Here is a 15,773-nt window from a genome sequence, read left to right as displayed (position 1 = left end):
TCTTTCCTAATAGTGGAATCCTTCAAAAGCTATTCAGAGCTTCAGGTGTTAAACCATTACAACCCAAGTCACTCATTTTTTGGTTTAAGTGGTTGAAGTTTGATTATGTTGACTTTACACATTTGTTTACACATTGAAAAGAAAAACATTTAATATCTAAATATATAGATATACTGTATTTGACATATTTTACAATACAATTAAGGCATTTGAAGCTTTGTAGTTTTCTTAACATTTTGTGAACAAAGAGAGATTTTGTGAGAAGTTAGGCAAGCTTTGTCACAACATATTTTTAATTATTTAATTATATTCAATTTATAAATTATTGTGTTTTTAAAGAACCACCCATAAATTGTTTATTAGGTAGGTATGGCAGAAACCCTACCTTGCACCCTAACAATATTTGCTCATGTACATTTCCCATTGTAAACCAAATTGTTGTTCATCATCATATTAGATTATTTACTTAGTCAGGGTTAAATTGTGTTCTCAGAGGGTGCTGAATGCTAGCAATGTGTAAGGGCTGTAAGCATGCAGCCAAAAAGCAGAGCTGTGGAGACCTGCGGTTTCCATGGTAGTGTTCTCTTGGGAAGCTACAGTGTCGTCATCCCACAGCATCGATTGCTGCTTAATTAAGGCCCTCTTACATCAGAGTGGCACCAGGAACACTGAGTGAGTGAGACATGTGACCGTGACTCAACTCGCGTTCTCTCACTCAATGTGCCCGTCGTTTGACATAGATGAGGGTTGAGCTACCCTTTCCCTCACATTAGAGCAAGAAATGTTTAAGGTGACTATTAGTAGTTTGAAATAGCTAATAAATAACACACTACGTTAGCCAAAAAACTTGTCATTTTGTCAATTGGTAAAGTACGGAGCCCTTTTAGGGACATGGGGGTGTAAAAAATGAGAGGGAAGAGAAAAATATTTTTTAAAGCTTTTGTGTTATCTCGCAAAAGTTTTGCGTTCCCCGAGAAACATTGCGTTCCCTCACAAAACTTTTGTGTTCTCTCGCAAACATATTTGCATTATCTCCCAAAACTTTTGCGTTCTCTCTCATACATATTTGCGTTATCTCGCAAAACATTTTGCGAGTTCGGACAAACACTTCATGTTTAATGTCCCGCTGGCAGGATTTAAGACTAGCTCCGTACATAAACATTGGTCTATAGTCGCAGATTCCCGGACCAATAACTCGTGAGCTAAACGTTCTTATAACACAAATGACACCTCATTCTAAGTAACATAAACAATGAACTTTAACTTAATTTCCCACAAATCGAGCCTTGATCTCAGGCGGGAGCCAGCTGAGACAAGACCGAAGGGATCGTCTGTAAAGTGCAAAACCCGAAGATCATTAGGCTACTAAAAATAGTCATTAACTTCAGTGCTACATACTGTAGAATAAGTAAAGCCAGTTTCAATTCAGCCGGAGAGCATTAATGTGTAAACTGAATTTGGTGAGACTACAGTGTGTAACATTTAAGTTATTAATGACTATTTTTGTAGTAACGCTTTTCGGATTTACAGCCACTTTGCAGACGGTCCCTTCGGACTTGTCCGTGTCGCCTGCTCATATACAGAAATCAATTTATATTCTCGTTTTGAGGAAGACTAGGTTGTAGATCCTTGTCTAAGGAATTAGGTGTTAGTTGTGTTATAACAAAGTTTAGCTCACGAGTTATTGGTCCGGGAATCTACTATGAACCGCTCCATTGTTAATGTACAGAGCAGGACAACAGGACGTTTTAATGTTTTGCGAGAGAACGCAAAAGTTTTGTGAGAGAACGCAAAAGTTTTGCGAGGGAACGCAATGTTTCTCGGGGAGCGCAAAAGTTTTTGCAAGATAACACAAATATGTTTGCGAGAGAACGCAAAAGTTTTGCGAGGGAACGCAATGTTTCTCGGGGGAGCGCAAAAGTTTTTGCAAGATAACACAAATATGTTTGCGAGAGAACGCAAAAGTTTTGCGAGGGAACGCAATGTTTCTCGGGGGAACGCAAAACTTTTGCGAGATAACGCAAAAGCTTTAAAAAATATTTTTCTCTTCCCTTTCATATTTTTTCCACCCCATGTCCCTAAAAGGGCTCCGTAGTAAAGCAATGCATTAGCAGCACAAAGGTCGTGAGTTTGATGCCCAGGGAATACACACATACTGATAAAATGTATACCTTGAATTCATTATAAGTCACTTTGGGTGACATTTGGATGCATCCCTCTTGCCACCACCTGTGAGGTGTTTTGTTTGTGAACACAATGATGATGGCAAGGCATTGTGATGTCACTAATTCCCCAGATGATTTTGCCTGAGACTGAGCTTTCGGTGTCCTCATTGGACACCACCATTAACAGCCTGTCTCTCCCAGACGTGTTAAAAGTGCACAATGACACTTGATATCGCCTTGTACAGCTAGTGAAACGTTTACATAGCCAGGGGCGGATTTAGTGATTTGGGGGCTCTAGGCAAATCCATGTATGGGGGCCCCAACTATGCGCCATTTTACTTAACTGCAACCCTTATTTTTCTTCCTCATCAATGCACACAACTTTTCACCCCTAGTCAAAGTAACAGGGGAAAACTAAGCTTAATAAAGCAGATACTCACTAATTAAAAAATAATAATAATGATTTCCCAAATGATAAATGGGGAAAAATACATCTGCAGGGTTTTTCCTGGCTCAAAATGAGGCGGAGGTGGTGCAACGCTCATGTAGGCCTACCGTCCCTTTAAGTGTCTTAACAAAACAGTTATATTAAAGTTCTAAAAAAATTTGATGAAATGCAAACTAATAAGTTATATAAAGCATTAAATTTATTCAAACAAACAGAAAAGTTGAAAATTTTAATATAAGCCATTTTTATAAGACTTTTTAGCCCATAAGTAACCAGTCTAACTAAATGAGCAATGCTCATTCACACCCTACGTTCTCTTGTAGTTCACTGTTGAACGATTCACTGATCTCTTACATTCTGTGTAAACGAATTGGTTAAAAGGAGTCATTTGTTTGCGAGTCGTTCTGATCGCAATGTGCGTTCATACTGGCGAACTCGCTGTGTACAGAATAACGCTGATTCAACGAGCCAACTTCACAGCTAAAAACATTATAATAATGTACAGAAAGTTAGTTTAGGAAACCATTTCAAGAAATTCAAGAAAATGTAAATTGAACGTAAAACACCTGAACAGCCGTGAAACACAGCTAATACAGCTCCTAATATAGCTCTTTTACTGAACTCTTCAGCGTCTCACTGCTGGTAACGAAACAGCACCTCCATTGTGGCGTAACTGCAGTTACAAATGACAATCTGTTTAATAATGCACGCAGTGTTTTTTGTGAAGACACTCGACATATTTTAGAATTGAGTCTGAGGCGGCACGAAATTTGTTTGAGGTGGCCGCCTCCAATTATCTGGGATTACTAGCCTATATACAAAGTGTGCCCTCTCTCCGTGTTTTTTGTGGTTTACGACCTTTCATGCATTTAAATGTGACCAAATATCTGTACTAGTGCGTACAGTACGGAGAGCCTTCGTACAGATGTAATAACGTAAAACATTAACAGGGATATGCTGACAATTTTGATGATTACTTAGGGCTCTACGTGGCTGCTGACATGGCTTATTGGTTAAATCCGCCCCTTCCTTTTGGGGGCCCCTGGTAGCTCGGGGCCCCAGGCGATTGCCTACCTTTGCCTAATGGTAAGTCCGCCCCTGTACATAGCACTGCTAATTGAGGTAGTTTGTAAACATCATTCAGACATAGGATTAGAGATTTAAACAAACCCCTGACCCAAAATGTTAACACTTGACAACAAATCTTAATGGTGACCCTGGAATAAAAAACAAATAAATAAGCTTTCAGTTGATGTATGGTTTGTTATGATGGGACAATATTTGAAAATCTGGAATCGTGAGTGTGCAAAAAATAAAAATATTTATTATATAAATCAAAATTCTAAGCTTTACATAGATACCAAACTTCGGGGTATTCCCGAAGAGCAGACAGCAACAAGCGAAGTTTGTAGGTGGGTTTCCAGACGATTTTGCTGCATCCACTCACAAAAGTGTTTGATATATTTACGGATACACAAATTTTGATATATTTACGGTAGAAAATTGACAAAATATCTTCATGGAACATGATCTTTACTATCCTAATGATTTTTGCCATAAAAGAAAAATCGATCATTTTGACCCATACAATGTATTATGACTGGTTTTGTGTTCCAGGCTCACATTTGACTTATTTTTCTAAGCAACTGGATTTTTCCCAAATTGATTGAATTAAGTTAGATAACTGAACATAAAAAAGTCGTGTTGTGGTAAAATAGATTAAAAACATAGCAGACATTCACATGCTGAAATCAGAGGTATAATTTCACTTCACAGTAGCACCAGGGTATTGCCCTGAAAATGGGCCCTGTTTTTTCAGTAAACAGAAAGATGAGGGTTTGTGAGGTAATGATTTTTACCTCTTCCTAGCCGGTAGTCTTTCGTCAGCGTGTCCGCTGTATTGACGTTCTCTTTATGTTCTGTATGACAGGGTGGGTGATAGTGATGGTTTGGTGTGTATTTACAGTGTCTGGCAGTGACTCTGTTTGTAAGAAATTTGATTTGATTGACGTCAAACACTAATCATTATATTAATATCAAACAGTCACTCATTAAAATGTGTGACACATTTTCAAAGGAGATCTATGTGAGAGAGGCAATATTAACCTGCTTATTTCAGTAGTCTGCGTGTGAGGGCCTGGCTGGATTTAAGTTCAGTAGCCGCAGGTCAGTTGTGGCTAACTAATGTAATTATATTGTGGAGGACACTGCAAATCAGCCTGGTATTTAATAACACAAAATTACCACAATACTACTGCCAAAATACATCTCTCTATACTACTGCCTCTATACTACAATACTACTGCCAAAATAGCATCTGTCGCTATTTACACTTAGTGCAAATAGCTGCTGCCTTTATTTATTATTACATATAGGAAATTATAGTCTGTATAATATTTGACCTGTGTTTCTCTCTCCTTTATCTTAAATGTGTGCTTCTCTGTGATAACCATGCTGTGTGTGTGCGCATGCGTATTTTGTGCGTATGGAGTTGTGTTTTATGCATTTGGGTGTATATGAACCTGTGTGCGTGTCTGTTTTCTGTGTCTGTTTTTTTGTTTGTTTTTACTTGTATAACTTTAATGTTTTGCTTATAGTCAATATGTTTCATGTACAGCTGCTTTGTAACAATGAAAATTGTAAAAAGCGCTATATAAATAAAGTTGAGTTAAATTTAGACTGCTAGACTGTGTATCGCTACTAACACACATGCCTGTGGATTTTTTTGTCTGTTTTATCTCAAAGATGAGGCGCATTTCCATTTAAGCAACCAGAGTTCTGTATTGTCACTATAAAGGGGCAAAGTCAAATCATAACAAAAAATACGAATGAGATCGTAGGAAATAGGAAGATACATTTATACATGTGAAAGATACCACGTATTAAAATACGTTAAATTGAAAGTCGTGCTGGGTAACATGAACACGAATTGTGACAATGTCACGAATTCCCGTGAGACTGTGTTGTGTATGTTAATACAGTTATCATTAAGGCTATCTCTAAACGTATAGTTCTTTGTGTGAATGGACCTTAAAGGGATGGTTCACTCAGTTTTTTATTTTATTTTATTATCATTTACTTACCTTGAATGACTTTATTGTGAAACACAAAATAAGTTATTTTGAATAACGTTGGTAATCAAACAACATTTGGCCCCATTGACTTCCATTGTATGGCCACAAAACCACTTAGACATTTCTCAAAATATCCTCTTTTGTGTTCCACATGAGGTAAATAAATGACTGAATTTTTATTTTTAATATCTATAGCCTCACAACCATGACAAGATTTTCTTGTGTTTTGAGAGAACATACAGCACCTTTAGATAAAGACAAATGTAGCCAAGGCATTTATTATTGTAACGTCACTTTTCAAAATGTGTTTGAAATACGGTGCCAAAAGATTAGAGTATAATAAACAAGCATAAGTCTCTAAATCTCTCCTGCTTCTTCCGTTTAAGCAGGTAAATCATACAATGCTGTCTTTATTTCAACCAAAACACCAATTTTAGCACCGACTTTCTCTGATGGCCATGTGTGGTCGCCGTCTCTCTCAATGCTTTGTTGACATGTTTGAACCGTGCAGGTCTTAGCAGGTACTATTTTACTGAAATGGAACTTCAGAGATCAAAATGGAGTAACAAGATGGGTGTGGCTACAGAAAGCCAATTTATTTACATTTAGATAACCCATCCCCCATGGGGTGGGGTGTTGAATTTCCTACTGGCAGAGATTAGCAGAGGACAGTAGAGCCAGCAGCTTGTGTCCTTGGGAACATTTCATCACATTCTGTTTTAGCCTTAGCCAGTTGGCCAGCTGAGCTCTGAATGAGAAGCACATGTGAGCGAGAATTAAAGTCAAGACCTGGTATTAGTCCAACATTCTGCTGAAAGGGCAGTGAAATATAAACTCAGAGTAAACTCGGCCAAGACCCCTTGAACTTCTGTCATGCTGTATAATGGCAGTGGAGGAGGATTTATTTAACATTCGTGGACCTTTCCGAAGTGATGTAGACTTGATCTTATACTTTTAAAAAATTTCTTACTATTATAAAATGATTTCTGATTTTGTTGCATGTCTGAGACTTTCAGGTTTTTTGGTCTGCTGTTGTTGTGGATGTTATTTTTCCGTTTGACGACTGAAAAAATGTGACCAAAGATTAAGATTCTTTTATCATTTACTCATCATCATCATGACTTTCTTTCTTTAGCAGAACACAAAATTATTTTGACGAACGTTGGTAACCGAACAACACTGAACCCCATTGACTTCCATTGAATGGACACAAAACCACTAAGACATTTCTCAAAATATCTTCTTTTGTAATCCACAGAAAAGAGTCATTAAACAGGTTTTGATCCACATGAAGGTGATTAAATGATGACAGAATCGTTATTTTTGGGTGAAGTTTTTGTCTTTAAGAGACAAAGGTGATTTGAAAACATCTTTAAAAGCTAAACTGGTAAGTGGCTTTAAAATCATATGGGGGATGGAAATAGTTTTATAAATAGCAGATGTTTGCAGTAAATAGGAAGTGTGTCCCGGTAACGAGAACAGGCACGTGTGAGTAACGCAATGCCATGGATAAAATGTGACGTTATCTGATCTCATACTGTTGGCCATGAGTAACCATCACAACACACGCATCATCATCACAAATGTTTTCATTCTGTCGCTCAACAGAGAATTTCCTGTTGCTCCATTGTTCTAGCATAACCCATTAAGGAGCTGTCATTGTGTTCTTTGTTCGCTTACAGGAAATCGCACGGCATCTTCGGCCCAACACTTTACGAGCTCTCTACGGCAGAAACAAAGTGCAGAACGGCGTTCACTGCACAGACCTACCCGAGGATGGGATTCTGGAGGTGAGCACATGCAAATCGCATTCAAACTGCAAAAGCTACACAGTCACATTTTTGTTCGCAGTTTAGAGGCAGAACTTGCTTTGATGCGCGTTGGGAAATATTTCTGGAGCCCACAAGAACAAAACGGCATCCATGTCTCATGACTGTCCACCGTAGGCTGGTGTCACGTCTCACAGGAAGGGAAGCAGGCATAGGTCGGTCTGGTCGGAGGAAAAAAGACATAGTTATGCCAGGGAGTGGGTTTGGCCCGGTGGACGTCATTGTTTCGCACAACTCCTGATCTGTTCAGCCTCCTAGCACAAATGGCCCCTTGTTAATCATTTGCCTGCTGACCGACTCAGCCGTGACATTCCAAGAGCTCAGGCCTCAGAGGCCCGGCACAAACTCTTCTGCGCCGAGCTGACACACACTGCTGTAACAGGCACGATTCAGGGAAAGTCAATTGTTTGAAACTTAAACAAGCTGGTGACTTGTTGCCGAGGCCTGATAAAGTGCTTAGTGAATGAAGTTCTGAATGCGCATCTGAGGTTATTTTTAGTGTACTTAGAAGGCTGCATTTATGATATGTGTAATTGTATAAACAGTTTTGTTGTGCTAATGTTGTTATGAAAGACTGATTTCTTTTTTGCAGGTCCAGTATTTCTTCAAGATTTTAGATGGGTGAGCAACTGTGACGCTATTTAAATAAAGAACACTTTAACAAAATCTCAGTTGTCTGTCCATTTATTTTTTCAGGTCTTACCCAGATTTAAATAACATTACAATCTTTTGACAAGTGTTCCGATGTACAACATTGACTTTTAAGAATTGTTTTGTACACAAACAAAATATCCTATAACATGGGGTACTGCTTTGCATCAGATAGGTTTCTAACCTTTAACCAGTGACTTTGGTATCTGGGTTCAAACATATTACATTTTCTCCTGCTGACAAAAATTGTACAACTGCATAAATATAAAATTCTTCCACCATGAAAATGGCTAAAACATTCATTAGAAAGTAACACCACACATCATGTGATGTCTCCAGAAAAAAGGTATAAGTACTGAGTTGCCATGGTGACCACTGGCCACTTCAGTCCTCCAGGCTAGACACACATTTCTACACTTAAAAGAATATAAGCCTTACACAAAAATTGTCATTAGCCCCAATTTCCCAAGTTGCAAGACAATCAAACGAAACGTCAAAAGGTGATGTACAAACATATTCCCCACAATCAACGAAAAATAAAGAAAGGAAAAAAGAATTTAACGGAGTGCAGTCATTTACACACATACACGCAGATCCGGGGAGTTCAGAGCGTACCATGCCAGTATTTTCAGTTTTTAAGTAGACAAAAACGAACACGCTCTCACTCAAACTCTCACATGTACTACCACATACGCACACACACACCTTGGACCGCTAAGGCTTTCTCACATAAGACAACAGAAATTACAACATGGCTTGGAAAGGACCACTGTATGCAACTACTGCACTGCAAACTCCATAAAGAGACCACACTAGGAAGAAATACTCAGGGGACAGAAACACTGCTCGCTACATCAGTAGTGGAATTACAATTTACAGTAATAAAATGAACGTCCCATGGCTCACAGAATATTCTCATTTACAGTAGAATAAATACTTTGCTATTGCTACTCTTCCTGTCATTTACATTCTAACCCTAGACATGCAGAGAAAGCTAGTGTAAAGCATACAGATTAAGTGTAGGTCCCGTATGTTGTGAACGTTGGTTGTTGTTGTTTTTTAATCCAATTGAATGTGTCTAAATGATCACGTTTTGAAATGGGCAGAGTGAAGGTGCTACTTTCGTAGCTATGGTCATGACTTGATCAGCATTTTGATGTCAAAGCGTCCCTGAGAACGGTCTTTCTCACTGTAGTGAATGTTTTCTCCGAATACTTTGCACTCGATGCGCATCTCGAAATCCTTGGTGATGTTCTGAAACTTGATGGCCACGAGAGGTTGGAGGTACTGCGGCTGTAGCAGCTTGCCGTAGTAAGGATAATACTGGAGAGGGAAACCAGCACCCATTCCCATGTATTCGATCGGTCCGAGCTTATCTGCTTCCTCGTCTCTCTGTTGAGAAAAGGATCGTTCGTGTTAGATCTTTCTCAGGAATGCTGTATGGAGGTCTTCTTAGATGTGACTGATGTCTTACCTTGGCTGAGCAATGGATTGGAATCAGATTGCCTTGATAGTTTGCGTGGATTGGCACAGGAAGACTGTCATTGTTAGCTGGAGCCTGGGAGAGAGTTTAAAGATTAAACGTACTCATGTTGCAAATAACAAATCCGTTTTTTACTTTACGAGCACATGACGCACACAACATGGCAATAAAATGGTTCATATTAAAGGAATGAGTTTAAATAAAATGATAAGACTATTCAACAAGGTAATAGCTAATGGGAAATAATAATAAACAATACTCCTAATGATTATTGTTAATTCCTATCTGTTAATAAATCTCAACAAGTTAACATAACTTAATTTAATACAAACCAATTAACAATGAGCGATAGTATTTTTAAAAATGAACATAAACCTTCATGACATTTCTTATTACAAGTGCCGTTTCTAACAAAAAAAAAACATTTTTCATGAAATAATTTCTATTGTAACAAGATTAAGACTCACCCGAGGCCTGAAGTTGACAATTCTATTGAGTTTAACAATGAGACAGGGTTTGCCTTCTTTAAAGCCATAGGTTTTGTCCGATGAGCCTGAGCAGTCTCTTAGCATGGACCTATCGAAACGGCAAGCCTTCCTGATGCCATCGTCGCTCTCCACATCTCCGCGATTCGTGTAGGTTCTGGGTACGACTGGATATGAAATCCATACAAGTCTGTTAATGCAACTGTATTAACTGGTTCCTACAACAACAGCTCATGAACATGCAAGACGGCAAAATGAGTCAAATAAAGCTCCAATTGTCTACATAAGCAGTATGATTAAGACGTGAACTTTGAAGTAAATGAAGATCATATGACTCAGAGCTCAGGATGGTTGTAGATCACTTCCTAGACGGTACCCATTTCAGTGATCTCTGGCTGACCTACTTAGGTCTCTTCAACATGCCAGCACCTTTGTTGTTTTTATACATATGATCTATAAACACACATACATATATAAAAAGTATCTTAGGACTCATTGTACCTCCACAATCCTCAAACTTTAGTTGATCGATCTGTTTCTCACTGCCGTACGGCAACAGAAACTTGTCAATATTTTCTATGTATCCCTTGTAACTATTCTCGTCACTCATGGAGAAGGTGAATTCTGCTTTTTCCGAGCGCGGGTTGTGTGATAGACCTGTGAAAAAGTAAAATGGTTCAATTTAGCTAAACCCTTCAGAATAACATGCAACAAATTTTCATTCAGAAGTGACTCTCTTTAAATTATCTCCCCATTGCAATGACATCTGACAATGCCCTTTAACCACGTCCATTCATTGTCATAGAAGTTTGCTACTCAAATCCTTAGCTTGGCAGTAATTTTCCACCAGCACAGGCTCACAGCCAAAATGGGGAGTGGTATGAGCAAAACCAGCAGATGAGAACGAGCAAACAGAAACCTTATATTGGCTGTAATGCCAGGCTGCCTTTCAACAGGCCGGCAATGACGTCCAATTCATGTGCTTGCAGCTATACTATAGCACAGCTAGCAGAAAAGAAGAGCTTCAGAGTGTTGCGTGTAAAAAAAGTTGCTTAAACAAGCTTTCAAGTTCACACAGACTCGGCCTATCCAGTCGAGAGTGTGTGAGAGTCTCCCAGCCTCCCCCTCCTCTCCACACGCTCACATGCTCCTCTAACACAATGGAAACTTTTAGCCCCGAAGAGGCGGGACTTGCGCAGGCAGCCTGTCTTTTCACCGGCCTTCTTCACAGCGAATAGCAGCACACCATGGTGATCTCCACTCATTCCTACTCTTGTTGTCTCTTTCACCAGACTTCAGATCTCACCGGTGCCTCTCTTAAAGGGGAAACAGCTCTTTCTGGCACAGACGTTTATGTTCGGTCGTGAATAAATCTAAATTTAAAGCCAAGACGGGAGTGTGCACTGTGCAAACATCCACTGGCACGGCTGGTGTGGCAAATGCCTGGCAGCCTGAGCGACGGGCAGGCTAACAACGTCTAAACTTCCACAGATTACGGAAAGCACAGCACACAATGCTCTCCACTGTTTCATTCGCCATTTTTTCAGCCAAAGCTCAGTTGCTCAAGTTTCCTTCCAGCAAAACAGGCTTACGGAAAGCTTGATAAACCTTAAACCTGTCGTAAACTATTTTAGTGGCATGTTTAAGTGCAGACAGGGTGTCAGAATTACAAGATATACCAGTTCAAAGACGTGTAGATGTGAGGAATGGGGTCGCTCTCAGTACTCAAACAGGAAGCTTCTTCTGTCTAGGGAGTGTGAAGGTCATAATGGCTTTCTGTGTCTCTTTGTAACTTCTCCCTTATACCCCCCCACAACCTCCACCCTCTCTCTGAGGTCAGACAGACCTTCAGAGCTGTCACAAGGTTTACAGAAACAATGTTAACATCCAGCATTATAGAACAGTTTGAGTGTGTATAAATCAGACTGACCTTTCCGTTTTCCATATCAGTACCATAAAATAGTATGTAATGTTCCATCGGTGTTGCTTTTTTATAGCTTGTGATGGAGAAGCTTTTTGTGAATCATGTCTCCAAATTGAAAAGGACCACAACAGTTTTCAAATGAAGGTATGTATGTGCATAATGTTAGCAAATGCCTTTGGCAGTTAAAATATTTGTGGTTTCTCTTTTGAAATGAAGCCATGCTTGAAAATAACAAAACACTGTTGGAAGCACTAAACGTGATAATAGAACATCCGAACCATCAACAACTTGACAACATTGTTAAAACTTTGTTGCATATATACCGGTCAAAACTATTTTTCACTTTAAAAAGTACACACAGTTCATTCTGTAACTCTTAGGGTTGCCACTTCATTCTCAGGGCTCTTTTGGGCCGATACTTGTCTTGGACGTGTAATATCTTTAACATCATGATCGATTTGGTTCTTTACCTGGGGGTGCCACCCTGTCCTGGTATGTGGGCTTGTAGTTGCTGAGAGTCAAAAGCAAGGCCTGGATGGTGCCAATGAATATTCCAGCCAAGCAGCCATAGAAGATTACATAGAAGATGAAGATTTTGACTGCAAGGAAAAGCAGACGGCATAAAATTAACAAACTGTTTAAAAATGACTTGGTTTTCATTTCAGTTTCCACAAACACACGCAAACATGATCTTAAATCTATTCAATGACATATTAAAAAGAATCGAAGTTTCATTTTGTTAGATGAGCCTTGAGCATTTAATAGAAAATACCCCCAGACTAAAGTTTTACTATAGTTTTATAAGAACATTAGAAGCTAATTAATTTCAGCATTCATAATAATTAGTGACAGTTTTGTTTTATTATACAAAATGTGAACAAGTGGTTTTGTTTCCAAAAATGTGCAAACTATTTCATGTCACAATCACGTCACAGGCCTTTCTAATATCCAAAGTTGAAGTGAACAGCTGTCTTAGGAGCCTTGCATCTTCAAAGTGACCGTATCAATGACAAAATCAAAACTTTCCAGGAATTCATCACTATGCAGTGTCTGAGGTGACAGTGACACCATCTTTAGTCCAGCTCATACATTACTCATAACACCACCTCCCAGAACTCAAATGTCCCCTGTATGACGCAACAACGGAAGATGAGCTCTGAACTGCAGCATAACGTTCGCGTGCCAGTCTGTACGCTTCATTGATAGTAGCAATGGCCCCCAAATGCATTTGCTATAAGCCAGTCCCTATTAAACATAACTGTGGTTGCCTGTGTGTCTTACACTTCCTTTCCTCCACTTCTGCCAATAAAAACCTTAGAAGCATTGTATTCAAAGTTGAATGTGTTTCCTGTAGATTTAAGTTGTGCTGAACAATAGTTTCAAGTGTGGGCAGAGAAAGAAGCTTGCCCCATCTTTTTTTAAATGGCTTTTTAATGCCAACTGAAGGCCACATTCACAATGACAAACAGAAAAAAAGCACAAGAAAACAGGAACCTTTCGGCTTTAAACCCATCGCAGTTGTCATGAACAGAGGTCTCCTTTATGTAACAAAACTGCGTAAATATACTTTCTTACAGATTTTCTTATGGCACGTGAACGTCAACCTGCGTGACAAAAAACTGCATATCACAGGGGGTAAGCGACAAATGACGAACTATTCATTCATGTTTATCAAGTAGGAGGTTATATCGACACAATGAAGTCAAACAAACTCTTTAAAAGAACAATACAAAGCTTTACTGAAATCACACGCGTCAGAAAATGTATTTCCTAAACTGACAGCTTCCTCTTCCTCGCTTAACTCGTACCGTTTACGCAATAGTGTTTGGATACTTCATGCCAGTAAATCTACATATCCCAAGCATATCTTACACTAGACATGTTAGTTCAAAAACGTACAACTTTAGGAAAGTTGTTACAGCTATTTATGTTTCTTTCAAAGCACTTAAAAGTAACGTTACACACAGTGACACTAGCAGGCTAAGCTACATGTGACTGCCACACTCCACGTCAGAGTAAACTCAACCCCGTTTCATGATTTTCTCCTTTATTTCACTGTTTAAACTGAACATTTGTATGATTAAAGATGATTTATTTCTACAACTTTTGTAAGCAGGCCTTTGCGAGTAAAACAAGTGTACGGATCGATACAACCATCAGAAGTAGTTCAGACATAGGCGCAAATGTTCAGAACTGATAAAACGATCAGTCGCAGATGGTCGGCCACTAAAAGCCTACATTTACATGACATAAATAGCCAAAAACCCGGCCACAGGGTGATTTATATTAACTAAAAAACCGTGTTTGAGTCCTCTCGAAGAATGAAAATACAAAATCACCTGGACACACGTTACTGTTATTTGCTTCTGTTTGACACTACTCACAACTTTCATGTAACCTGAACCACTTAGAAAAGTATACCTTATAGACAACTACTCGATTTTAGATCTATACATGATAATCTATCATATTTTAGGATATAGCTGACAGACCGTTTCTGTACTAAACCACAACAGAACTCAACAACATCATCTCGACCTTCAAAATGACCCTTTAACTTTCAAAGAGCCCTTGCAATTACGTTACATTCAACATCTAATAAAAACAAATACAGAAAACATTTTACTAGTGGGATGTTCGTGATTTGTTCATTCAATAATTAGCACGCGCACAAACTTGTGGCTAAGTAAACGTATTAGTCCGTGATCGCTTGATCATTTATTACAGGACTATAACTCAAACGTCAATAATAATACATTTCACAAAAGAGAGCACGTTCTGAAACGACGACATTGCTCTGTTTTTTTTAATTCTCGTAAAAGTACAATCTTGTCATAATACAGTGTCAGAAAGCCGCCACCTCGAGGCGTTTTTCCCCTTTGAAAACGAAAGTCACGACTCAAATAGCGTGTGAAGTCAGCTCAAACAGGTGTCGAGTCTTTCCCAAGTCAGTAACGTTACTGTGGTTCTATTTAACGTTGTGCCGCATCAATATTAACATCCTTTAAATAGTTTAATCCAAATGAAGAGTCGCTGAAGAGGAAAAACATCTTTAGACTTACACCAACTGGCGCCTGTGCGTCCTAAAAATTCCTTCTTTTCTGAATTCCAGATAAAGGTCTTCCATCCACCATCACCATCTTTATTTGCAGACATTTTCGGTATGTATTTCCCTTTTTGGTTATGTTTAATTGGGCCTTAGTGACTTCACAGCGATGTTTCCCCTTTCTAAATGTTGTAGAAAAGGACGAAGTCGTACCCGGTACCTTTGCTTGTACTTACTGTATTTATAGTCCGGTGCTCGACTCCGCCTAACGGCTGTTTTAATAAGTTACCTTCAAAAGAGGGAGGGCACATTCTGACCAATCACGGGCCGTTTTTCATTTGCGTAACAGCTTGTAAATGGGGGTGGAATTCATGCTCGCATGAGCACAATTCAAAGCCGTTTGTTCTTTCAAACTTTGTGAACGGGTTTCTTTACCTAAAAAATATAGCTCTTCCCACCCTGTTGTCATTATAATGCCATTGAGTGTCGTACACATTTCCATATCCTTGTAAATGCTTGAATTATGTACTGCATATTTATCGCAGATATCGAGGAAATGTCAATGGATGGGAGTTGACTGCTCACATAAAGTTTGAATATTAACAAATGTAGTGTTTACTTTCGTGGCACGCATTAAAGTACAGATGGCGCTATGATACAAATCACAT

General features: G+C 39.0%; 2 protein-coding genes across 3 annotated transcripts in view; one reads left to right on the top strand and one right to left on the bottom strand.

Annotated features, from left to right (window-relative positions):
• The window catches only part of nme7 (NME/NM23 family member 7), a 33,616-nt gene extending 25,434 nt beyond the window's left edge, over positions 1-8,182 (top strand). The window contains exons 11-12 of one of the 2 annotated variants that reach the window (XM_057337564.1): positions 7,370-7,477; positions 8,109-8,182. In XM_057337564.1, the coding sequence (XP_057193547.1) occupies positions 7,370-7,477; positions 8,109-8,141 (141 nt within the window). In that variant the 3' untranslated portion in view covers positions 8,142-8,182. The other variant, XM_057337563.1, reaches the window with a different exon arrangement.
• Positions 8,183-8,184: 2 nt separating this feature from the next.
• Positions 8,185-15,342, bottom strand: atp1b1a (ATPase Na+/K+ transporting subunit beta 1a). Its single transcript, XM_057337567.1, has 6 exons — positions 15,122-15,342; positions 12,530-12,658; positions 10,637-10,792; positions 10,118-10,302; positions 9,642-9,725; positions 8,185-9,559 (listed from the first exon to the last, which is right to left on the bottom strand). The coding sequence occupies exons 1-6, from the start codon at positions 15,213-15,215 to the stop codon at positions 9,302-9,304; spliced, it is 906 nt and encodes a 301-aa protein (XP_057193550.1). The 5' UTR covers positions 15,216-15,342; the 3' UTR covers positions 8,185-9,301.
• Between the last annotated feature and the right edge of the window lie 431 nt (positions 15,343-15,773).

Source organism: Triplophysa rosa, linkage group LG7, assembly GCF_024868665.1.
Source record: "Triplophysa rosa linkage group LG7, Trosa_1v2, whole genome shotgun sequence".
In the NCBI taxonomy this organism is placed as follows: domain Eukaryota; kingdom Metazoa; phylum Chordata; class Actinopteri; order Cypriniformes; family Nemacheilidae; genus Triplophysa; species Triplophysa rosa.
The sequence above is the reverse complement of the archived record's forward strand: the minus strand, read 5'-3'. Positions and strand labels throughout refer to the sequence as shown.

Coding starts and splice junctions, on each gene's coding strand:
- atp1b1a (XM_057337567.1), bottom strand. CDS start 15,215: ATGTCTGCAAATAAAGATGGTGATGGTGGATGGAAGACCTTTATCTGG. Junction 12,659..15,121: donor ACGCACAGGCGCCAGTTGGT/GTAAGTCTAAAG, acceptor TTTTCCTTGCAG/TCAAAATCTTCATCTTCTAT. Junction 10,793..12,529: donor GGACAGGGTGGCACCCCCAG/GTAAAGAACCAA, acceptor ACTTTTTCACAG/GTCTATCACACAACCCGCGC.